The sequence below is a fragment of the Protopterus annectens genome, chromosome 2.part2 (genome assembly GCF_019279795.1).
Source record: "Protopterus annectens isolate FY-2018-M chromosome 2.part2, PAN1.0, whole genome shotgun sequence".
In the NCBI taxonomy this organism is placed as follows: Eukaryota; Metazoa; Chordata; order Ceratodontiformes; family Protopteridae; genus Protopterus; species Protopterus annectens.
The window spans coordinates 1,114,083,131-1,114,108,504 of NC_056730.1; the positions used below are offsets into that span (position 1 = coordinate 1,114,083,131).

A 25,374-nucleotide genomic window follows, 5' to 3' on the forward strand; every position below is an offset into this window, starting at 1 on the left:
GATTACTTGATGATACTGTGAAACACAAATTCTACCAATTTTCCAAAGTACTTATTAACATACATCACACCTGGAAACACAAAAGGGTTGTGGCTCTAAAATAACCTATCTGATAATAATAACCTGAATGGCAAGAAATTATCTTTTCTCTGTAAAGAAGGAATCTCACAATTTTGAGGATATAATAAAGCATGGATTACTAAATATTTGATGAAGATGGGGCAGAGACCTCAAAATCAAGATCTCCCTCATTCAGTAGCTCTTTTGACATCCTGCATTGTTAATATATTCTAATAAATGAGAAGTATAGTTCATAGGTTCATAGGTGTATACTAGGCTAATGGTCCTGGAGCCTTTACAAGTCTAGCCCATAGGATTACCCTGGCATCGTGCCACCTGACCTTAGTTCCCAGTGCCTCTGTCGAGTAAAGCCACTGGAGTGATCCCATGGTGAATTTTCTATTTCTCATCTACTCATCAAGATTTCTCTTGAAGAGGGCCAGTGAAGTGCTCTGTTTGACATGTATGGGAAGTCTATTCCACAGCATGGGCAGTCTCTGGGTTATGAATCTGTCCCTCCAGCACATTCTGTTGATTGTGGTAATAATGGTTGAGGTCTCTGGAGTGTGTGGTGCGGAGGGATTTGGATTTCTTTAGATGTAACATTTCTAACAGAGCTGGGTCAGACATGGCTTTGTAAGTTTGTAAGTAGGTGATATGAGACAGAGAATAGTTGGAGTTGTTTTGAGTCTGTCCATATAAGACAAGTATTAAGGCCTAGGATCCTCTTTGTAAGGTACTTCTGTGGCCTCTCCAGTTGTTCCATTTGTCTAGTGAGGTACATGCCAAATGGGGCATTGTACTTGATGATTGGTCTAATGAGGGAAGAGTAGAGGGAGACAATGACCTCTTTCTTCCTGGATCCAAAACCCTTAGTAATGAGATATGCCACATAGAAGAACTTTCTGACCATAGGGGCAATGAGGTGGTCAGAAGAAAGGTTGCTGTCAACCTGTGTTCCCAGATCTCTTATAGCGCCTTCTGTGTTCAGTGGACTACCATCGATGTGGTAATTTCTGGGAACTGGGTTTTTCCCAAAGGGGATGATGACACTTTTTTTGGCATTAAGCTTAAGGCCATGGTTCTGACACCAGTTGTTGGTCTCAGTGAGGCCTTTATATAGGACGTCAACATCACTTGGGGAGTTAATAATGGCTCCCAACTTGCAATCATCTGTGAACCTTGTCAGCCAGAGCCCCTTTGTGTTGGCCTGGACTTCTGAGAAGTAGATACCAAACAGGAGAGGACCCAGGACCAATCCCTGCGGGACTCCACTTGTGACTATTCAGTCAGCTACTTTCACACTGTGGGTTTGATCTGTAAGCCAGTTTGCAACCCACCTAGTGATATAGGGGTTGATGCCTAGCTTACTGAGTTTTTCTGTGATTCCTGAGTGGGGAATGGTATCAAAGGCCTTGGCCAGATCAAGGTAGGTTGTATAAACCACCTTGCCTTCATCCACAGCTCTGGTGACTGACGCAAAGAAGTCAAGCAAGTTGAACAGGCATGATCTACCCTTCACAAAACTAAACTGTGTGGGCTCCAGAGTTTGGAGATTCCCTATGTCCTTGTTTATTAGGTCCATGATGATGCTTTCCATAGCTTTGCATATCAGACTTGTCAGGCTAATGGGGCGATAGTTGCCAGGGTCTGTAGTCTCTCCTCCTTTGTGGAGAGGGATGACTGTAGCAGTGTGCCATTTGGTAGGGACAAGGCTTGAGGTGAGGGTGTGATTAAACAGGGCAAACAGGTGAGATGCCAGTTCACTCTGTAGTTCATGCAGAACACAGCCAGGGATATTGTCAGGTCCCATAGAAGCTGTATTATTGGCCTTAGACACAGCTGTTTTAACTTGTGTGGCAGTAATACTGGGTGCCTGGCAATCTACTGGTATTGTGATTGGTCCTTTGGGGGAGGGGTAAAGTTGGCACTGAATCTGTTGGCCATTATATTGGCAATATCTGTTGGCTCGGTATAGGAGGTACCATTGTGCAGTAGCTCAGAGTAAATCTGGGTATTGCCTTGAAGATTCTTTACATAACTATAGAAGGCCTTGCAGTTGTCTTTACTATCTGCTGCAATTCTGTTTTCATAGCTAGCTTTAGAGGATTTGATGAGGGATCTCAACCTTTTGTTGAGGCTGATAAGGGAGTTTTTCCAGTCTTGGGACTTCACCTTATTCCGCATTAGTTTCCTCCTTTTGTTGTAGAGTTTATTTATGGCAGGGGACAACCAGATTGGCTTCCTTTTCTTGGAGGAGAGTGTCTTGGTTCTATTGGGTATGGTGAGATCCATGCATTTTTGTACGTGTTCGTACAGTGCATTGGTGTGTGATTCGGCAGTCATGCAACTATTCTCCATTTGCATGGGTGCCATGAAGTTAGCCACCTCTGTTTTTAGGAGCCCAAAGTTAGCTTTGGAGAAGTTTTCATGGTGGTTACTTTTGCGGGGGGGGGGGGGGGTTCCAAGGTGATTACTTTATTGTCGGATCTAACCAGGGATGTTATAAATTATCCTAAAGCACCACAAACAGCTGATTATATGCACTTTGTGAACAGCTGATGCAAAGCTCCAAAAGGGTAAACCAGTCAGATATTCTGTTTCCAAGCCTAGAAAACAGTGGTGATATCCACATTCATGATTGATAGGCAAATTACTATCTTTCAGAGAAGGCACGGATCAGCTAATGATTCCTGATTTTGGTCTTAAAAGAAGGAGTCTGCAAGTGTCCATCTAAAACTCTTCCGTAGCATGAGGTAACCCTTTTGACTGGGCACTGGGTGGGGTGCAGTTAGTTTTAGTCTTTGCCCAGACAGCCTTGCATAAGCATTTCCCTAATTACCCAGTAGGAACCTGTACCCTGTCATTTTTTTACAAAAGTGTGTAAAGAATATTTCCTGAATCCAGGAACATGTTTTAGTGATGAAACTGTCCCATCCCATTTACTGATGTGAATACATAAGTAGGTAACAATCTTTCCTTCATCTTATTGTTAAATGCCATTTCCGTCAGCCTCGGTGGAAACCCTATCAGGTTATAATCTGTACTCATTGCAAACACCCCCTTCAGTCCCTGTGCTATATACTCATGTTGCTATTTTTAACCTAATACTGCTCTTTCTATCCTGTCATCCTGGAATCTGTATTAATTTCTATCAAACTTCCAATTACTGCAACATTTTAATGAGCTACCACCTATCCCTTTCTTGGGGATGGCACAGCTGGTATGTTACTTCTTGTATGCTACATAATACCTAAGATATGACAAAGCTAGTGATCTGTGAAATGTATTTGTCCTTTCTACTCCTTGATGACGGCAGTCAACTGTCTTATTTGTCCACCCAATGAGCTTTCTATATTGCACTGTCTTTTCTCCAAGTTACCAAAGCTAACAATCCTTATTTTATGTTTTAAATCATCCATATGCTTATTTTCTACAACTGTATGTTGACTCCCTTCCTCATAAATGCATGATATTATACTCTCATTTGGTAAAACTCCCACCTCTCCAGCTATAACTTTAATCTTTCTATCTTTCTCAGAAGCTAAGTCCATCAAAGGTCCTCTATGTCACAGCTAAACACATCCAGTATCAAAGATCCTCTGTGTCACACCTAAACACATCCAGTATCAAATCCTCTGTGTCACAGCTAAACACAACCAGTATAAAGGGTCCTCTGTGTCACACCTAAATGCATCCAGTATCAAAGGTCCTCTGTGTCACAGATAAACACATCCAGTGTCAAAGGTCCTCTGTGTCACAGCTAAACACATCCAGTATCAAAGGTCCTCTGTGTCACAGCTAAACATATCCAGTATCAAAGGTCCTCTGTGTCATGCCTAAACAGATCCAGTATCAAAGGTCCTCTGTGTCACACCTAAACACATACAGTATCAAAGGACCACTGTGTCACACCTAAACACATCCAGTACCAAACGTCCTCTGTGTCACACCTAAACACATCCAGTATCAAAGCTCCTCTGTGTCACAGCTAAACACATCTAGTGTTAAAGCTCCTCTGTGCCACAGCTAAACACATCTAGTGCCAAAGGTCCTCTGTGTCACAGCTAAACATGTCCATTATCAAAGGTCCTCTATGTCACAGCTAAACACATACAGTATCAAACGTCCTCTGTGTCACACCTAAACACATCCAGTATCAAAGGTCCTCTGTGTCACACCTAAACAGATCCAGTATCAAAGGTCCACTGTGTCACAGCTAAACACATCCAGTATCAAGGGTCCTCTGTGTCACACCTAAACACATCCAGTATCAAAGGTCCCCTGTGTCACAGCTAAACACATCCAGTATCAAGGGTCCTCTGTGTCACACCTAAACACATCCAGTATCAAAGTACCAGTGTGTCATACCTAAACACATCCATCATCAAAGGTCCTCTGTGTCACACCTAAACACATCCAGTATCAAAGGTCCTCTGTGTTACACCTAAACACATCCAGCATCAAAGGTGCTGTATGTCACACCTAAACACATCCAGTAGCATCAGATGTGGCGCCCAGAGCCATGGCATACCATTAGTCACACCACAGCCCTGTACACACCTCAATTCCCAGTCATACCTAGACTGGATTAACCCTACTCTGAGCCCATCTTCCAGCATAGGATGAACCTCCCAGCCAGTACAGGCTCAAGTGTCCTACTTTTGTCTATATAAATAGCATCTATCGAATGTGCCTAACAAGGCAGTGCATGTCCTTTTTGTTGCAGCATTGTTGAGCTTCTATTGAAAAGCCTGGAGGTGGCTTTGCTTAAAGAAACCTGCCAGATACTTACCTATGTGGTCTAATTAACTGTCCTGTAATTGCATTGCATTTCTTTGGGGCATGTGTCCTGAAACATATCATGCTAACAACCATATTTGCAGTAGATATGCTGCATTTGAAATATGGCAAATTCAGGCCTTCAGCAATGAGAGGTGTTTTTCCCCCTGCTGAAACACATGTTCTCAAATCATAATAATTCAAATACCATATCCATAGGCCTTCGGCAATGAGGAGTATTTTTTTCTGCAAAAACAAGTGTTCAAATCATAATAATTCAAATAACATATAGTAAGAACTGTGCTCTTATCCTAATTTGCCAAAGAAAGAATAAAGCAAAATACTTGATATTGCATGCACAATTTGTCTTTTCTAGACTACCTATATAATCTCTTGCTTTAGTTTTATAACCAAAATAACAACCCTAAGAGCACCTAAACATGAACTAAAAATTTTGGGATATAAAGTAAGCTGTGAGGGAAATGATTTGGAATTAACCATACTATCAACACAAAGTATGGCTGCCAGTGCTGTCACATTAGCATCCAAACCACAGGAAGTGAGCTACAGCAGCATATCCTGCAGGCACAGGCCTTGCACCACAGAAAATTATAGCAGGAACTAGAGAATTCAAAAACTAATCTATTCATGTGTTTGTGAAGGACAAGAAAAAGTAAGAAATTGTAGAATGAGATATAGTCAGGCAACATGAAACAATCTGAAAACTCATCAAGAGATACATAGCAAAAAAAATCAGTAAATAAAAAGAAACACATCTCTACTACCACCCCAAAAATACAGTTTTGTAACAACAGTGTGAATATTAATCTCTGTCATAAACCCATCAAAACCTGTTTTAGTGTCAGTGACTCAGCAGGTTGCATATTACCTTAGATTGTGGGTTCTACGGCTGCACCATGACTTATGTTATAGGAGTAACAATGCTGTGCCAGGACTGAGAATCAGTCCTTCAGATGAGTTGTTAAACTGAGGCTCTATATATGTCTGCTCAGGAGAATGTTATATATTCCACGGCATTTGTCTGTTAAAAGTAAGTATCCTACTTAAGTTTTCTCAGTCTTGAATTGTGATAAGTTCATGCTCCATGTTTTCTGCCACAAAAGTAAAATTAAAATCTTTCAAGTCAACAAAATATATTCAATTAAAACTATTTTATTATTCAGATGATAGTAACTTCAAAGTGTATGTTTTTTGGAAAAAACATTTATAGATATAACTACAAAAAGTACATAAATATGAACTATTTTATTACTCATTTCGAAAGGATAGCATTTAAATTTCAAAAATAGTTTTTCAAGCTTAAAATATTATTTATATTCGCATGCACGTGTGTAGCAGTTTAGCTTACAGGGATAAGGCTAGTTACTGTTATAGTTGCCATATTCCAGATTATTGCAGTATACATTCAAAGATAAGAGTCAGCTCTCAACTGTACAGATTTTCTCAGAATGTCCATATTTTTACCTCATATTTTTGGTCTGATCTTCATAAAAATAGTGCTTTTCTGGTAAATCACTGAGGATTGAAGTCACTAAATAATGGCACGCATTTGAGTTTTAGACTTCATATCCTTAAAAAAATGCATGCTAACACAAATCATGTTATTTTAGCAACTTTACGTTTATAAGAGCAAACTCTGTTTCTTTTTGTGCCCCCCCCCCCTTATTTTAAGCTTTGTCCAGATTTTTGTGCTAAGAGGCGGAGAGGTATGATGAGAGTTTCAGAGTGTGCTGGTCAGGGGTCCTGTCATCCAACACAATTGAACATTTTTTTTTCAAAACAGGCTGACATGCAACAACTAGAATTAGGAAACACAATATTAATTCAGATGATTCTGTAATATCTGGCATAGATAAGTGCAGAGATGTTGGTATAATAATATCCAATCCCTGGGGCTGCTCTTGAACATGAAGGAAGATAATCATAAGCTAAAAAACCCTGCACATCTGATGTCTGCAGAAATGATGTGTTCAGCAAATCTGGCCCCATACAAGACATACAAGGCCTTTCTTGGCGAGGAAAAAGATGAAACAGAGGAAGGATGTCAACAAGAAAAAAGGCAATGAAAGACAATAATGACTGCATTGTCTCTATGTTGAGGTTTCCAGTGACAGATATATAATAGGGATGAAGAGAGATGTTGCTGACCTTAGAGGAGATATGGCATCACTGAAGAGTGAGGTAGAGGACACTAAATAACAAACTTTAAGACAGAAGGAGAAATTACCTTACCTGAAGGCAGTAGGCTGTTTGAGGATCTGAAGCAGCTGGACAGCTACTAAAGGGGGAAAATATCAGATATATAATCCTGCCTAAAAGCATAACAGGCTTGGATTTTGTGGAACTTATAAAATGTTTCCTAATATTTATTTTTCCAGTTTTGATAGGGAGGTTAAACTGGGAGGCATGTAATATACGGTAAAAATTAACCATGATAAAATAGGTTTCGAACTGCTGAATTGCTTCTCCAAAGTTTTATGTTTTGTTTTATGAAGCTGTACACATTTTTCTTTTTCTTCTTTTATTAACAGCTAATAAACATTTTCATTAAAACAAAAAGAAAAAGATAACTGAATAATTAGAAATAACTTTTCAAATGTTAACAGTTGATATACAGCATTTATGTAAATAGTATTGGTCCTTTATAATCCCATAATGAGTGGCACTGACAACAGTAATGACAAAATTGTTGCAGAAGCAGATTAGTCACTCAACGAAGGGTGCTTTAAAAGTGAAAGACATCCTTAAAATTAAAGGGCTTACATTCCTAACAATTGTACTGACCAAGTTAAGGAAATCTGCCCATAGTATTCATTCCCTCTTGTAGTATGGGACTTAAATTTTATGCTAGGCATACATAGTCATAACTCAGGCAAATGAAGTCTAAAAAATTCATTACTGAATATTGCGCATGTACACAGTGACGGGAAGAGATCTTATGTGACCTTCGTTCATAAAGAAGGTCATCAAAACGTGTCATCATTTAATAGCCTTTAAATCTGGCACAAATTACTAACATTTTTTTTTTCAAATGAAATCTACTACAACTGTTACGCATTTATCACAAGTTTATCAAGGATTACATTTAATGTAATATTTGCTCATAAGCACATGGACAAGTTGAATGAGACAATCTTGCAGAATTTTAGAAAACTGTTTTGTATTAACAAAGGAGTTCCAACAACTGCAGTTTATTTAGACTTACAGATGGCTTTTAACTCCTTTGCGTACTCTAGAATTATAGATTTCACAAACTCAAAAGACTTTAAACTATATGCAATCAAACATATTTCAAGATGGCTATGAAATGGGCAATTGGCAGTCCAAATTCTTGAGCACTATTTAGACTGCAGATTATCCAAGTATGTCAATAATTATAAAATAGGTTTGTAGGGTCACAGGTTAATATCAGGCAATCAGTCTGCAGACTGTTTGTAATGGTCAGCAATCAGTCTGCAGACCATTACAAGCATAGCCACCCAAAAAAATTCAAAAGTTCCCTCCTACCTCAAGGAGTGTAACTCAGGACAGACAAGGGAAGAACTGGAGGCTGCCAATCCAATTATCAAGGTTTACCCTGAAGGTTGCAAGGCTGCTGCTCTGTTTGACATGTAGTAGACTTTGTTCCAGAGGTGAGGGATATGTTGGATATGAATCTATCACACCAACATGTCTTATTTATCTGTCATGAAGTTGAGTTCCTTTAACTGGGTATTTGAAGTACATTTATTCTGTGAAGAAACATGGTGTCAAAGAGGGTTGAATCTTTCATGGCTGAAAAGGCTAGACACAGAAATCCATGAAAGAGTCACTAAGAGGATGAGGAAAGACAGAGAGGCCTGTCAGTCTGTCCTAATAACTAAGATTTTTTAAGTTCACTGAATTTTTAGTTATGAATTTCTAAGGTCTCTCAAACTGAGTAATATGTTTAGACAAACATATACCAAAAGGTGGATTATATTCAACAATGTGTCTGATTGGATAAGAGTTAAGAGGAATTAAGTCTTCTTTTTGTCTAGTGGAAATTAGATGTGTCAGACAGAAAACTTTCCAAACTACTGTGGAGACATGATGGTCAACCGATAAGAAATTTCAACAAGACTTCCTTATGACAGTGTCTGGAAGGGTATGTCACCAATATGATATGTGAAGATGTTTTGTTTACCAAAATGAACTACACTACATTCCTTTACATTTCTTTTGAGGCAATTGTCCTTGCACCAGTTGTTAACATGGTCAAACCCAAATTGGAGCAAGTGTGAATCATTGGAAGATCGAATAACATCACCCAATTTACACTCATCTGCAAACTTTGCAAACTTAGATAAACATGGTCCAGTAGTGTTGGCATGAATATCTGAGAAATGGATGCCATATAGGACATGTTCCTGTGGTACACTACTGGTATTTTATTTTTTGCTTTCAGAAGTGGCACCTGCAACTCTAACCACATGGGTTTTGTCACACAACCAGTTAGCTATCTGTCACACAATATAAAGATTTATATTCAGATTTACAAGTATATCAATAATGCCTGCATGGATAATAGTGTCAAAGGCCTTGGCCATGGCCAGATATTCTGTATGTACTGTATATCCATCATGCAGTGTTTTCATTACTTTTATAAAGAAATGATTGGGGTTAATGGAACTGGACCTTCCTTTGACAAAACTTAATTAGTTAAGGTCCAGGGTAGCTTTACACATGAGGCAAATATGACTAACAGGTCTACAGTTACAAGGGCCCTGGAACACCCTTGTCTACTGGCATTATAATGGCTGTTTTCTAGACTTCAGCAATGTAACCAGTGGAAAGGCTTAGATTAAAGAGGTTAAGTTCTAGTTCAGATAAGTCATATTTGTCACTGATAATCAGGCAGCCTGGTATTTTATCAGGAGCCATAGATTATGTGTTCTTGTTTTTTGAGAGGGCTGAGAGAACTTGTTCCATAGTAATTAAAGGGGGTAGCTGGGACTGTGGAACAGCTATAATTTTAGGAGGAATAAAGTTTGTACTACATTTGTCTGATAGAATATTAACTACTTCCTTTGTGTCAATGTGTGTAGTATAACGTTGGCCATTAATTCTTAACTTCATGAGATGGTTAAAAATGTGTGGTTATTTTTGGCTTTAGTGGCTGTTTTAAGTCCTACTAGTTTGTTTAATAGTGGTCTTAGTAGTTAGAAAGTAGTAGTTAGAATGAGACTTCTCATAAGCATTAACAACTTATTTCTCTTGTTATAAAATGTATTTATATGGGTATTCTACCACAAGGGTTGCTTATAAATTTCTCATTATATTTGGTGCAGAAAGAGACTGCTTTATCAATACAATTATTTAAGTGAGAGCAGATGTCAGAGGCATAGGCAGCAGCTTTAGAAACTGATCCTTTTGAGGAGCATTACAGAATTTACTTAGGTTACCAAGTAATTGAAGAAGGTTTGCTTGTCCATAAACACAGAAGTATTTACCAGGGAAGTACCATCTGTTTTAAAAGAAGAGGTCAGTTGTTTATAATCTGATTTAACAAGGCAGGGTAATGCATATAGAGATGTACAAGAAGTGGCCATATTTGTGAGGACTTGATTAAGGATATCAGGGCCCATAGTGGGATAGTTACCTGTTTGTAAAAGACAGTTAGCATTTATGATGTCAAGGTAGTGTTGGGCATGCTGACCATTGGCAGTGTAGATCACAAAGGTCTTGGGTTTAATGGGAATTTCAGCTAATGTGTAAAGATAGCTATTGTGCCCAGAAGGGAACATAGAGGGTATTAAATAGCTAAATATGAAATGGTAATCAGTTTTGTTTAGAATGATCTGGACGTCTAGGAATTCACATATGGTGTCCCAATGATCTGTTGTAAAATGATGACATCCTTGACAAATACTGATGCTCCCCACAATTGCCAGTGGGCCTGAAGACATGATAGGTATTGTATCCAGGAATAGAAGGAGTGTTTTCACTGCTCTGAAACAGTGTCTGTAACTACAAAAATATGAATGTGTTCAACTTGCAGGAGTGCCTCAAGTTCAGACATTTCTTATTAAGATTCTGGCAATGAGTAGAACCACATTAATGTTTAATACATTAAAATTTACTAGGCTACAATATCCATCAGATGAACTCTGCCTAAACAAGGCACTATGGGGGCAGTAAAGGTTTTAGCCACAATGTGAAAGTCTTGGTAAGTGAGGTGCATACCATTCCTGGCAAAGCAGGAAGGCTTGTCAGCCATCTCATCCAAAGCTGATACCTGCTGTATCCCCCTAGAATGACACTAACTACATTATCAATTCATAAACCCAATTAATGTGCTTTTGAATCTCAGCAGCATTCTGGATGATGGCAAAATGCAACTGAAGACCAGTGTCTTTCCTGCCTCATATACATGCATAGCTAGAGCAATTATATATTTATGCATCTCCCTCTATATAGAGTGCATAAGGTTACTGTGACACCCATGCACTGGCCCAGCAATCAAGGAGCCTCAAACCTTACCACTAACACCAGTGAGGGGCGTCCATATAGGGAAAGGATAATAAATATATACACAGTAAAGTACAATTTCCCTTAAGAGCACACAGAGATCACAGTCAGTCTGGGGTGGTTTCTCCCTTTCTCTCCAGGTCCCCAATAAGACTCCCACTGGCACAGCTATAGGGTCCAGATGTCAGCCTAGTGGGCAAGCTAAAACCTCCAGCACCCTCTCTGTCTAACTAGTGCTTTGTGTCCTTGCCCAAGTAGCTGACACATGCACACTTTGAGATAAGAGTTATATACAACTACACAGACACTCCTGGGGAAGGATGGCACAGGTTCTCCAGCTGTGCCCCTTTTATCCAGACTATACAGTAGAAATGACTGCCACCAACCAGCTAATATTTATCAGCTACTCAAAGGCCTTTATTAAAGGGTATCCAATTATTACTGTGCAATATTATTATCCAAATGGTAAGTGTGACTGAACAGCAAAGCTTATTTGGAGTGACTTGGTACAGTATCATTATATACATGCAATGTACTCTTAGACCTTAAATTAGCTCTACGCAAAACAGCCACAGCTGAAAAGTAAAAAAAAAATTAATAATAAATAATAAAAACACAAGACAATATTTCTTAGTACACAGTGCTAGTCAAGAGTTCAGAGATCAAATAAAAATGTTTAAAATAATACAGTACAAAAGTTCTGACATCACAGAAAAACAAACTATTCTAATCCTCATATTTCCTAGCTATATCTAAGAGACACACTAAAGTCTAAGATCCTACTTACATATAGAGCAAGACAGTGCTGGTGATGTTGGATGTCCTCAAGACAAATACCCTCATTCTTTCTGTCCTTAAAATTGATAATGCAGTACCACTGATTTATTTCAGATTACATCATTTCTTTCTGGTTCCCAGACTAACAGACTCTTAGAGGTTAATAGCCCCTTTGATCTTGCAGCTGGTCAGGAACCAGAGCAATAAAAGAAATTACACATGTAAATTCTAGCCATTAACTCTGGCTTCAAAACAAAAGGCAGAATTCCTTCATCCAGACATATCAGCTCCGAGTTTTGATATCAAATAATTGACTTATCAGCTTTGTTACAGCAGAGTGCATTGTTACATTTTTGCAGTTCCCCATCTAACAGCATTTTTTCCATTTAAGAGAACAAGCCTGTGGCTTATATTAATATTTACAAATGGCAGAATTATCTGCAAAATTCTATCTAGCTAGGCTGGCAGCCTTTACCTATCTTCACAGTTGTTCACTCCACAAAGTCTACTATCAGGTCATAATCTTATCTGTCAGGGTGGAGGAAAGATGTTACATCTTGCATCTTGGCTCCAGAAAGACAGCTGTCAATCTATTTGTATCCAGCCTGGTGAGGGTAGTATCCATATGCCTGACAACAGAGTCATCTATTACTAAAACATTACTGTGGTTAGATGCAGTGCCAGTGGGCAGTAAGGGCTTGGAGTATGCACCCTTGTGACTCCTGGAAGAATGTATACCAGCTGTTGGTATGATGGGTAAAAGTGCATATGTCGCTGTGTGAACTAATGTCTGATGAAAAACCCTAAACAATTTTGGAAATCAGTCAATTCCCTTCTTCATCCCAGATCTCAATGCAACCCCTGCCCCAACCCCAATCTATCTGGCAATGAACTTAGCTCCCACTTCAATACCTTCTTCACTGAATCCATAGCTAAACTAACCAAAACGTTTCCTAATAACAACCTACCTAACTTCCTTTCCTCTCCACCCAGCAACCCAAACAATAATCCCCTCAATTTCAATTTCAAACCTGTATCCACATCTTTTATAAAAAAGCTTCTCTCCAAGCTAAGGCCAGGTTCTAATGCCCCTGACAATATTCCCTCTTCCTTCCTCAAACATGCAGCTGAAGGTATCGCCCTTCCAATAAGTATTCTGATTAATAGATCCTTAACTGAGTCATACGTACCCAAACTTTGGCGTTCAGCCTACATCCTACCTCTTCACAAAGGAGGCAAAAACACCTCTATTTCTAACCTCCGCCCTATTGCCCTACTCTCTCCAATATCTAAAATTCTAGAAAAATGCACCCACCACCAATTCTTACCCTATCTCATTCAAAATCACCTCCTTACACTCACACAGCATGGCTTCCGTCCTGGCCACAGTACCATAACAGCACTATTATCCTTCTTAGAAACTATCAATCAAGCTCGAGACTCTGGACTCATTGTATCCACAATATTGCTAGACCTTTCAAAAGCTTTTGACACCATCTCCCACACACACCTTCTTCATCATCTGGCTAATCTCAAACTCTCCCCAAACACTCTTTCCTGGTTCTCCAGTTACCTATCTGACAGATCTCAAGCAGTCAAATGGAAGAACTCATTCTCTTCCTTTTTGCCTACATCTACTGGTGTTCCTCAGGGATCCATCCTTGGACCCATGCTTTTCATAAACAACCTTCACACCTTCATCCCTGACACCACAGTCATCCAATACGCAGATGACTCTACCTTGGTCTGCTCTGCCCCAAACCTTCCTGAACTCCAGACCAAAACCCAATTAGCCTTTACCACCACAGAGAACTGGATGCACCAAAACCACCTTTCTCTCAACTCCAATAAATCCAAAATACTAATTTTTCTCCCCTCCAAAGTTTCCTCTGTGGACAAAAACACTTTCAATGTTCTCAGCCAGACTAACACTGCCATTGAAGTGGTCCCCTCTGCAAAACTCCTTGGCATCACCATAGACAAACACCTCAAATTTGATCTTCATATACAACATAACATAAAGAAAACCCACCAAAAGCTAGGTATGCTATATAGGAACAATCACTTCCTTTCAAACTCCACTAGGCATACCCTGGCAACATCCTTCCTCCTACCTTCGCTTCTATATGGAGCCCCTCTCCTAACCAACTTGTCTGCTACCAACACCTCTAAGCTCGAAGCTTGCTATAATAAGATCTCTAAATTTGCCACCAAATCCAAAACATCAAGTCACCACTGCCACAGCCTTCGTTCAATTAACTGGCTAGAACTCCCTAATCACCTAGACTATCTACAACTAACCACTGCTCACAAACTAATATTCTCCCCTAATAAATGCCCAGCCTTAAATGAAATCCTTCCTCCATACATCCCTAACAGACCACTGAGATCCGAAAACCAAAACCTAATCTCCATTAGTAAACCGAAACGACCAGCTGGCCAGCTTTTACTCTCCTTCTCACTAGGTAAAAAATGGAACTCTCTGCCTACTTCACTTAGGACTATACCCAACACTGAATCCTTCAAAACTCAACTTTTTCTTCACCTATCCTCCAAATGGAAATGCTCCTGCTTTCACCCCACTTAAATTCCATAGCGACCCCTAACTAAGCACTCCTACTCCTACTCAACTATACTCTCATACTTATTCTAATTTCTCAAAATAACTACAACTAACAGACTTTAAGTGACTGTAAGCATATAAATATTGAAAAAAAATATATATGCCATCAAGTTCTCTTCAACTCTCAAATGTATTAACCCTACTTGTTTTACAAACTATATTGTATGTATTTTTTTATTTGTAATCTTTATTTGCATTCTGTAACCTATATTTTATTATACTGTTCTTGGAGCTTTATTCTGTAACCTATATTGTATTATACTGTTCTTGGAGCTTTTCTCCCCGGGCCTCCACTGAAAATGGGCACTTCGTGGCCCAGTGGACTTCCCCAGTAATCAAACTGAAATAAATAAATATAAATAAATAAGTGTTTCTTAGTCTTTAGTCCAGGAGGCATATATATATATATATATATATATATATATATATATATATATATGTATAGATAGAGAATATGTTTCACTTCTAATAATGATATAACATTAACCAATTAATATTTAAGAGAGGTATATACATGGGCACTCAGATGTGGCCTATGTCTTAATTCTAACTGTACTATGGCAAAATCTTATTGTTCCCTTTTTTTTTGTCTGGGTCTGTCTCCTGTTTTTTTTTTCTTATTGTTCCCTTAAGTCTATTAACTCATTAACACCTATGGGGTGTGGAATGTCACACCTCTAGTAGCCTGTACACATCTTCATTCCTGAGCTTTTTATGAAAAATAAACTTAAAAAGCATAACATAAATATCTGTAATTATTTTGTAAACAATAAAAGCTATTAAAACTGTACAAATAGCAATGCTATCAGTAAAAAGTATTCTGTACAGTGATAGCAGTCAGTGCATTTATAATGCCAGATTCAATAAAGCCTACACTAATTGTACACTAATATACACTAAGTATAAATAAATAAATAAATAAATAAATATAAGTATAAATATGTATTCAAGAACGTTCTTATCACATTTTTGTGCTTTCTAGTCACTCAGAAAGATTACACTAATTGTACATGTAGTCTACACTCTGTGATAACCTTTATGAATCCCTGTCAATATTTAAAGCTGCAAGAGTATCAGTAGGAAAACTAAAATTAGGAAGAAGAAGGTGTGAGTTATGCCTGTATTGTCTGTCAACTCAGAACGGTGTACACTTAGTGTAGGTGTTATTGAATCCCAGAGATAGTCTTTTCCATAAATACTGTCATATTATAATGCAAACAAACCACAAATTATAACTTTTCTGAACTTTCACAAACAATTTTTTTCATATCTGGAAAACTGTACTGCCTAAACATATTTTGCTAGAAAATTTTTGCTAACCAGACATAAGAAATTTCTCTATAAGCTCATGTTCATTTAGATATTTACATAAATATAAAACATATGCTTAATAGTATAATTAGTAAAATAAATAATACTGGATATCTTTCAAGATGTGCAACTTACAGTGCACATATCATATAAAGGTTTTTCAACCACATCCAGGGTTTCAAATAATGTCATGCAACAGTTTTTAAGTCACTTGTTTTTGAAGTATTAAGAATATATGGAAATATTGCTTATTTTCATAATTACTAACAAATAGCTAACAATATTTCCAGGAATGATAGGACATCATCTCTGATAAACAGAAGGCCATTGTCACTTACTAGTTGCTGTGGTACTCTGGTTCTGGTAAAAGGTCTCTTAATACATCAGTGGAGTGACCCAAATTAGTTGAGCTCTTGGAAAAGACTGCTGACTTTTTACAGCATTTGTCTACTACCAGCAATGCCATCCACATAAATGGCCAAGCAATATCAGCATGAAGCTGCTGCCAGGGTGATATAGACCATTCTCACAGGGAACTAGCACATGATCTGGCTCATTCTAGACCATCTGGCAAACAGTACATTTTATTTCTTCACCAGTCCTCAGTAACATCATATAATTTCTAGTCAGTCTTCATTTTCATTAGTCTGAGATGACCTTGAAGTTTTTCTAATATATGCATCATAATGCAGTGGACATGATAGATCTTAATGCCATATTACACAGACATAACTTAAGGTTAGTTCACCTTGACTTGGATAATCATCATTCAGGGGGTGGGACTGGCATAATGGTTAAGTTTTTCACCTCATACATACAAGATACAAGGCCTGATTCTGACTTCTGTTTGTTAGTTAGGCTTCTAATAGTCTCCAGACTGATAGCCTAGTATTTACCTATGAGCCTATGATATATTGAGGGCACCTGACTGCACAGTTGCACAGCAGACCTTTGGGTGGGTTTGGCATAATAGTCTTCACCTCATAGACATAAGGTACAAAGTCTGATTTTCACCTTGGGTCATTGGCTAGGCTTAAAATGATCCTTCAGAGCAGTTAGCCTAATATTCACCTATAAAGCAGTAAAGACTTGTGCTTGCTATCCATATATTTTGTATCACAATATATACTTCTGATAAATCTTCACATTTATCACTTAAAGTCTGTAGTGGTAAACAAGACAACCCATTGTCATTTGCAAGACATGCAGTATGTCTATACTTGATTTTTTATTCATCATTGCATTTAAGCAGCTGTTGTAGTGGGAATTCCATTTGTGAACTAGAACTTTAAACTAGAAGTTGATGATATATAACATGCATATATTTTATGTTAAATAGGTAGTGGTTGTACCTCTTGACATTCTTACACAAGCCTCAGTACTTCCTTGTTAGTTTGGACATAATTTTTCTCAGCTGTTGACAAATGCACAAAATACATGATGTAAGTCCCACACAGGCATCTTCCATAAAAAGCAACATTATGATTCTAATACTTTATGGAGCAGCATCACTTACCAGGTTCTCTGCAAGGTATGGGTTAAAGTGTATCAGGATAGTATTAGAGGTGACCCACCCCACAGTTTTACAGAATGAATGTTCACATTCTGAAGTACATTCCCATGGTTCACCTACATGAGGTATCTCAATTAGCAGCTGCAGCATGACTGCCACATTTGCCAGAAACTTGCATTAATAATTCATAAACCCCAGCAAAGACCTTAGCTGTGAAACACCTTGTGGTTATGGAGTGTTTACTACAGCCTGAATTTTGCTTTGGCTTTTATGTAGTCTTTGGACATTTGTGCTTTTACCAAAATACATCACACTGGGCTTTAAGAACTTGCATTTACCTCACCTCACCTCAGCCTTAGCCTTTTGAGATTTTCTAACTGCTCCTCATCTGTAACTCCAGTGATGATAGCATCATCAAGAAAACACTGAACTGTAGTTCTTCCTGGAGAACCTAATTGAATACCCATTTGCAGACAGCTGAGCAAAAGCTACTGCAAACACTAATGTGTTGCAATAGCAGAAGCCCTTGGAAGCATTGGAATACTTTTGAATTTTCTTAACATCTCCACCTGAGAGCAGGTATCAGCTAAATTTACCTTTAAAAAGTGTCACCCAACCAGCAGACTAATACAAATGTCCTTCATAAAGGATACTGTTCACATTGCAGTACTGGGTTATTTGGGTTTAAAACTTTCCACAATGTCTGATCCTGACATTGTTCTTTACTACATGGATGGCTGGCATCACCAATAGGCTCTGGTCAGCGTTAAAAGTATTCCATCTTGTTTCAGCAAACCCAATTCCTTTGTAACATGCAGAGAAACAGAGTCTGTTCTTCTCTTTATTCATCATGCTCCAGTGTCACACGTAGCATTCCAAGTGATGGAAGTTTTTCGCTAGTATAGGTTTTATGAAGAATGGAAGAGGGTGCTCAGGTTTTCTTTGTTGAAAAAATGCTTTAGAGTCATTTTTAGATGTTAGGAAAACAGGTGACCCTGTGTCCCACTCTATTTTTATGTTATTGCTATTTAAGCTTAATGTGAGCCAAATCACCTGCTTTCTGCCCTGTTTATGATAAATAACTGAACTGGACAGTGCATATTCACTGTTATTATTGGGGACGTCTATAACAGTGTGCAGATTTTTCCCCTAAACTACATTTTATCTTTTAGTTTGCCACTACAACAAATTCTCTGAATGCTCTCTGCCGTATAGTACTGTCTGTCCTCCTCATTTTTAAATTGAGACTGAGAAGATGCAAACTACACCCATTGCAACAGTGTGTCTTCAGATTAGTACTTTGTGCTTCTATCATTTTTATATTGCCAGTTTTTCTCTACCTTGCAACTCCAGCATGCCGCTAGTTGCAGTTTCCAGTGAAATTGCAATCTCCACTGCCCATTTGAAAATTAAATCTGCACAGTTAGCATTCTCTTTTTCATTCCTTCTTTTAGGATTCAACACATCAAATGATCACAGAGGGCATCATTTAAACCATTACTAAACTGACAAATGTTCTGATATTTTTTTTTTCATTTCTGTCACATGAGCTGCAGTTATCTCTCCTTCGTTTTGATTTCATATGTACAACCTGAAACCATTCTATGATTAACCGTAGCTTTCATGATAAGTGGTACTACACCACCTACAGTAGCTTTTCAAAACAATTGTCAGCAGGCCTGTCCAGAGCAGTTAAAATGTGCAGTAGAGTAGCTGTGCTGCAGTATCATACAAAAAATCAGGAATGTTTATCATTAGATATATAATTTACATTGAAATACTGCAGCAGTTATTCAGCATACACACTCCATTGTTTTCTGTAGAGCTAGTAAGCACATTAGTTTGTCCTATGCATGTCATGTCTTCAGTCTCTGACTACTTGCATTACACTGCCTATTCGTGTTTTCTTCTTTTTGCAGTTGCTCAGAATCTTGCTAGTTTTATATCCTGCACTCATCACCACAGTAGTGTCTTACAGTTTTGTAGACAGTAGCAAAAGTTAGGCACTCAAAGAAAATGCAATAGGTGTACTACTTCTCAATTCTTTTATTGATGTTTCAATTTTATCCTCACAGAAGAAAACTGCAAAACATTATTAATCAACATCACTTTACATCAGTCTGAGGTAGACATTGGTAAGAGATGAAAGATCAGGTATATATATGCTACTATCACTAGTGTACAATTGCCTATATTTTAACAAAGTCGGAATTTCCTTCTCCTGGGGAAATCCTGCCCAAAGTCCACTTTCTAAAGTGGCTGCAATAGTGATTAACCCAGTAAAATATACTTTTGGCCCAAACTTGTTTAACTCTTAACACTTACACTTAATGCATAATTAGAAGGTGGACGATGGCTGTGCAAGTATGTAATATTCTGCCAAAAGCAGGAGATATATATATATATATTTTTTTTTTTGCATCTGAATTATTTCATTATGTATTTTTATTTCCTCAGTCTGTACTGTTCCAGGAAAGAAAGTTTACTAGATCGGTTCAAACAGATAAATAGCAATAACTAAATTATCTAAATAATTAAGTTGTTTTAATACTGAATTTTTAGGGTCTATATTAGAACATCGAAGTTTCAAAACTTCGAATGTTCTAATATCGACCCCTATTCAGCAAAAGCTGAAAATATTGAAGCAACAGAAAACCAAATTTTTTCCTAGGGAAAGAATTCGGTTGTCCGTTTCTGTTGCTTCGGTATTTTCGGCGCTGTGGTGGAAAGTTATGGGTCAGGTTCAGGTAAGTGTGCGATCGAGTGCGGATTAGGTTAGTTAGGGTTAGGGTGCGGGTTAAGTATGTGTGCGATTGTGTGGACGTGAGGGTTAGGGCAGGTTAGGTGAGTTAGGGTTAGGGAGTGGGTTAGGTATGTGTGCGATTGTGTGGACATGAGGGTTAGGGCGTGGGTCAGGTAAGTGTGCGCTTGGATGGACGTGAGGGTTAGGGCGGGTAGGTGAGTTAGGGTTAGGGCACGGGTGAGGTGAGTGTGCGATAGTGACGGACCTTAGGGTTAGGGTTTGGGTTAAGGTAAGTGGATAGTTAGTGGTGTGTGTATAGTTTAGTGTAGGGTTAGGTGTAAGATTTTAGGTGTATGTGTGTGGATTGCTGTTTGTTTGATGCGTTTGTGTTGTGTGTATGTATTTTGGAACAGCAAATTTTTTTCCCTGGGAAAAAAATTCTCTGTGATGTATGTTCGATGTTTTCAGCTTTCGCTGAATAGAGGTTGATATTAGAACATTCGAAGTTTTGAAACTTCGATGTTCTAATATAGACCCAATTTTTAGGATCCAAGACAGCTCTTTCAAAATGTTCTAAAATATTCTCTCCTAAATATTTTTCCCAGACAGAGTCCTAAAATGTAATGCTTATGCAGGGTTATGCTTACCTTTTTCAGATAACAGGCTGACCGATTTCTGTAAAGCACTGCCAATGCCTTTTTGTCTTTGGTAAGTTTGATGGCCGTTGTGTAACTCTGGATAGCATTGTCATAGTCACTGGCCTGGAAATACTTGTTGCCTTCTTCTTTTAACTGAATTGGGTCTTCCATCTGTTAAAAAAAAAAAATATATTTAAAATTGAGAGACAAGGTATATTTCTTGTTTTAATTAATTCATTATAGCTTGGTAGGCCCACTAGACAAAACTGCCTTTTCTCCAGTGGTAACTCAAGATCATGAGTGTAGTTAATTGCCTTGATTAGACACACACATTAGGAAAGTAGAGAATAAAGGAACTCAACCTGGAATCGTCGGATCAAGTTTAACAGGATCTCATTATCTTACCCCCTGCACAAAACTGCCAAGCCAGTTTGTGTACAGAGAATTGATGTATCATTGAACAATTTCTACAGAGAAGTTACAAAAACATGAAATATGAATCCTGTATAAGGAAGGCGGCTGATTTTACAGGACTGGGCTGGTATAGGCAGAAAGGCTGTCTACCTGAAATCTCCAACAGGATTCTGGGAACAAGCTCTTCTCTTGGCAATCTGCATGGTCTTCGTATGGAAGTAAGGCAACAAGAGTTAATTTAATTAAAAAGGACCCAGACTTTATATGTCCTTCATATTTAATCTTTATTTTTTCTTATTATTGTATCTAAACTTAGGCACCATATGATACTCAATACAGAAATGAAAGAGCACATTAACTGTGGCATAAAAATTGCAGTATCATGTTTTAGATATTAAAAATATTATTACGTTGGATAATGCTAATTTAATAAAGATTCACTACACCAGAGGTCTGTAACTTGTGGGCCTGGAGTAATATGTAGTGCTTTGTCTGTCCTTGGTAGCTCTGTCATGTTACAAATATGACTCCACCTAACAGAAGCATTACTGCAACACTTCTGCACTGTTAAAATGATTAGATATAAACTGCTTGTTGACATCAGCAAATATTTTTTTGCTGCTATAAACCGATATGCATAAATCTGTTCTGTTGTTTAAATTCTTAACCAGAAATTTATGCCAACAGCACTTTCAGAATGTTTGGTCAGTGAATGTGTCTTTTGAAATCATTGTTCTTATCTTTTGAGTTGTTAAACTCTTCTCCACATCAGCTTAAGCAGACTCCTAAAGAGATGCTATTTTAAGAACTTTTGAAAATGCAGTTTCAGCTATTAGTTCCCATATTAAGGAAGGTAACTGATTGTACAGGACTAGGGTAGTGTAGATAGCAAGACTGTCTACTTAAAATTTCCAACAAGATTCTAGGGACAAGTAACAGCTGTTCTCTTGGCAATCTATATGGTCTTACTATGGGAACAAAAGACTTTTATATTTCATACTTTCATTTAAATAAACAGGACCCAAGCTTTGAATGTCCTAGAAGATTAAAACTTGCATCTTTAAAACAGGCCTAGCTGCTATAAGATGCCATTTTATATCTTGCAACATAAGTGTAATATTACTGGTAAGGGAAGTACCAAATAAGTGCGTAGCTGCAGAATTCTGCATGTATTCTGTCCAGGCCATGCACAGGCCATGTTATTCTCCATCAGGTCAAGCTAAAGGGCATAGCTGAGGTGGAAAGACATAAGTGCATATTTGGAAATAAGGCCCTAAGATGATATAAGAGGCCTAAGTTGAGCTACATTCTTAAGAAGGTCAGATAGTCTGACAACAGCAACTACCAGGTCCTTACCTACTGCTGAAAATCATGCCCAGAACTTGCATGCAGTATACCTATTTCAGTCTATCCTCCTATAAAAAACAGAAGGAAAACTAAGCAAACCTAAGTAAGATATACAATGGCATGCATGTTGCCTCCATCTTCCGTGGATTGAATTTCAGTCTGAATATCTGTCCAATGACATCCAGACAGTTGTCTGCTATAATAAAATCAGAGACATGTTCCTGACAAAAGTTAATATAATCAAAATAATTCTCAATAGCATGTACCTCTCCATTGGATGACCTCTCTCACTACCAGTATGACATTTATTCATACAAAATGAACATCTGTGTACCCCACATTTCATCAAGTAACTTCCAGAACAATTAGTACCAGAACCTGTATGCTGTGAATAACCAAAGACGTAAAATGCAAGACAACAGAGTACAATTGAATTAACCAACAGTGACAATGCATCAGGATTCGATGATCCAACAGTGAGAGTATAGGTACTCCATCAGGATTCCATGATCCAACAGTGAGAGTACAGGTACTCCATCAGGATTCCATGATCCGCCACATGAAATGCCAATGAGAAATCAAGAATGACCAAGATCACATGTATTCTCAGATCTCTTGCCATAAGAGGACACTAATCACCTGTTTAAGTGTACTCTTAATGTTGTGCCTGTAAGTAAACACACATTCACATAGATCCAAGGTGTGTGAGATGCAAGATATGAATATAATTACACAAATGTCACGTTCTCCAAAATAAAAAAAAGGAAAGCTGGAAAAAGGCCTTTTATTTTCTTAGTTGCACAGATTTAACAAAGGTTTCTTGAGAACTTGCAAAATCAGTAAAGAACAGACAACTTAGTAAAGCACTGAGTGTAGAGATTTAAGATAAAATTTATCTAGCCAGATTAAGTCAAGGATCTAGTCAAAAGAACATAGAATATAGACCTAAAACATCCCATGACCTCATCATAGCTGACATAAGTAAATCCTACCCAGCAAAAGTCTAGGCAGTCGATATACATAGCGGTGAAACAAACTATTGTTGCATTTTGTGAAAGGACTGTGTCTGCTCTTGATATCTTTATATCTAAAGAACTTTAAGCTTCCTTACTTTGTGAGTACATCTCACTATTTTCTTCCTCAAACCTAAAAATAAGGGAGAAAGGATACTCCATACATCGGATGTCCATAGTCCCTGCTAGGACCACTTTCCAGAGGCTCCTAGACCTTTCTGCTTCTTCCACCTCCCATATAGCTAAGGTTTCTGCATCAGTGATCAAAATGATGAACATAGTACAGCTGTGTAAGTAAACTTAACTGTGACAGTAGATGTTTGAATGATCACTGCTACAGCAGCTGCTCCCTCCCTCCCTCCATCCCCCTTGCTTTGTGGTGTGTTGTTTATGCCAGGGTGTGGGCATTTACTTTTTGTTGTTTCTAGCATTGTGCTTTCAGGGTTCAGCCTCCCCTTCTCTTTGTTGGCATGAACGTGCCTGCTGAAGGGCTTGCTGCCCAAATCTGTCTTTTTAGTTTGCTCAGCTCAAGCTGGCTGTTGGTGTAGAAGCATGGAAGGTGCCATGAAGCTTTGGAAGCTGGCTGGCTATTATATCCTTTGTAGGATATAACCCACATAGCTAAAGCTATTGCAGCAGTTATAAATATGATGAACATCAGTAAGTTTTTGAATTATTACAACAGAGATGCAACAAGTAAAGATCCTAGATGTAGAATCTGTGATTGGGCGGCAGCATTTATTGTCCACAAGAGTTGCTATTTCTCACCTGGTAGTGTGTCACAGGCAGAAATAGCATGAATGAAAATGCTACCCATAGTGTATCACTTACCACCATCGAACTGACTAGTAGCTGACAGACCATTTACAAGTGGACAAATATATTATATGGGCATTGCCTGAAATGTATTGCCCATATACACAGTCAAGAAGAGAGTATGAACTCCCTGTACTGGCAGACATCAACTTATGTGTATTGCTAACTATACTAGCCACAGAAACCTTCCAGAAACAAACACAGTATATACTGAGCATATCATAGGTATCCACCTACAGAATAACCAATGCTCTTTGATATGCTACTTCCACTTGTGGATGAGCATATCGGTTTCCCCAGCATATCAGAGGAGAGAAAGCTACCACCATGCATGGCTTCTATGACATTGTCCACCTCCCTAAAATACTAGGTGCTATAAATTGAATGCATATGGCAATAAATGCAAGTCCTGGTATCTATGAAATTTGTTATATCATTAAAGAAGACTGCCATTCCATCAACTGTCAGGTAGTGTGCAATACACAGTGATTACTAATCAATGTGTCTGCACAGTAACCTGCTGTGCCCATGATTCCTGTAGATGGAATACAAGTTATCTGTATTACCTGCACTGCCACTACCTACATAGTAAAATTCCACAGGTCACCTAGTTGTTACGGGCAAGCACTGAGGTAATAAGACATGTACAAAGCCAAAGACAGAGAGTACAAATATCTCAATCTCTGTATGTTTCTACTGTATTTTGCAGGATGCTGGATACCCACATGAGCCTTGGTTAATTACACCTATACAAAATCAGCTCAGAACAGCTGAACTGCAGTGTACCATCCATAAACTAACCAGAACCATCACAGAGTGTGTTTAGC

The 25,374-nt window shown here is 38.3% G+C and overlaps 1 protein-coding gene across 2 annotated transcripts in view; it reads right to left on the reverse strand.

Annotated features, from left to right (window-relative positions):
* The window catches only part of UNC45B (unc-45 myosin chaperone B), a 373,967-nt gene that overhangs the window by 306,673 nt on the left and 41,920 nt on the right, over positions 1–25,374 (reverse strand). For both annotated transcript variants that reach the window (XM_044064331.1, XM_044064332.1), the window contains exon 2: positions 20,967–21,128. In XM_044064331.1, coding sequence (XP_043920266.1) covers positions 20,967–21,128 — 162 coding nt within the window. The remainder of the gene's footprint in view (positions 1–20,966; positions 21,129–25,374) is intronic.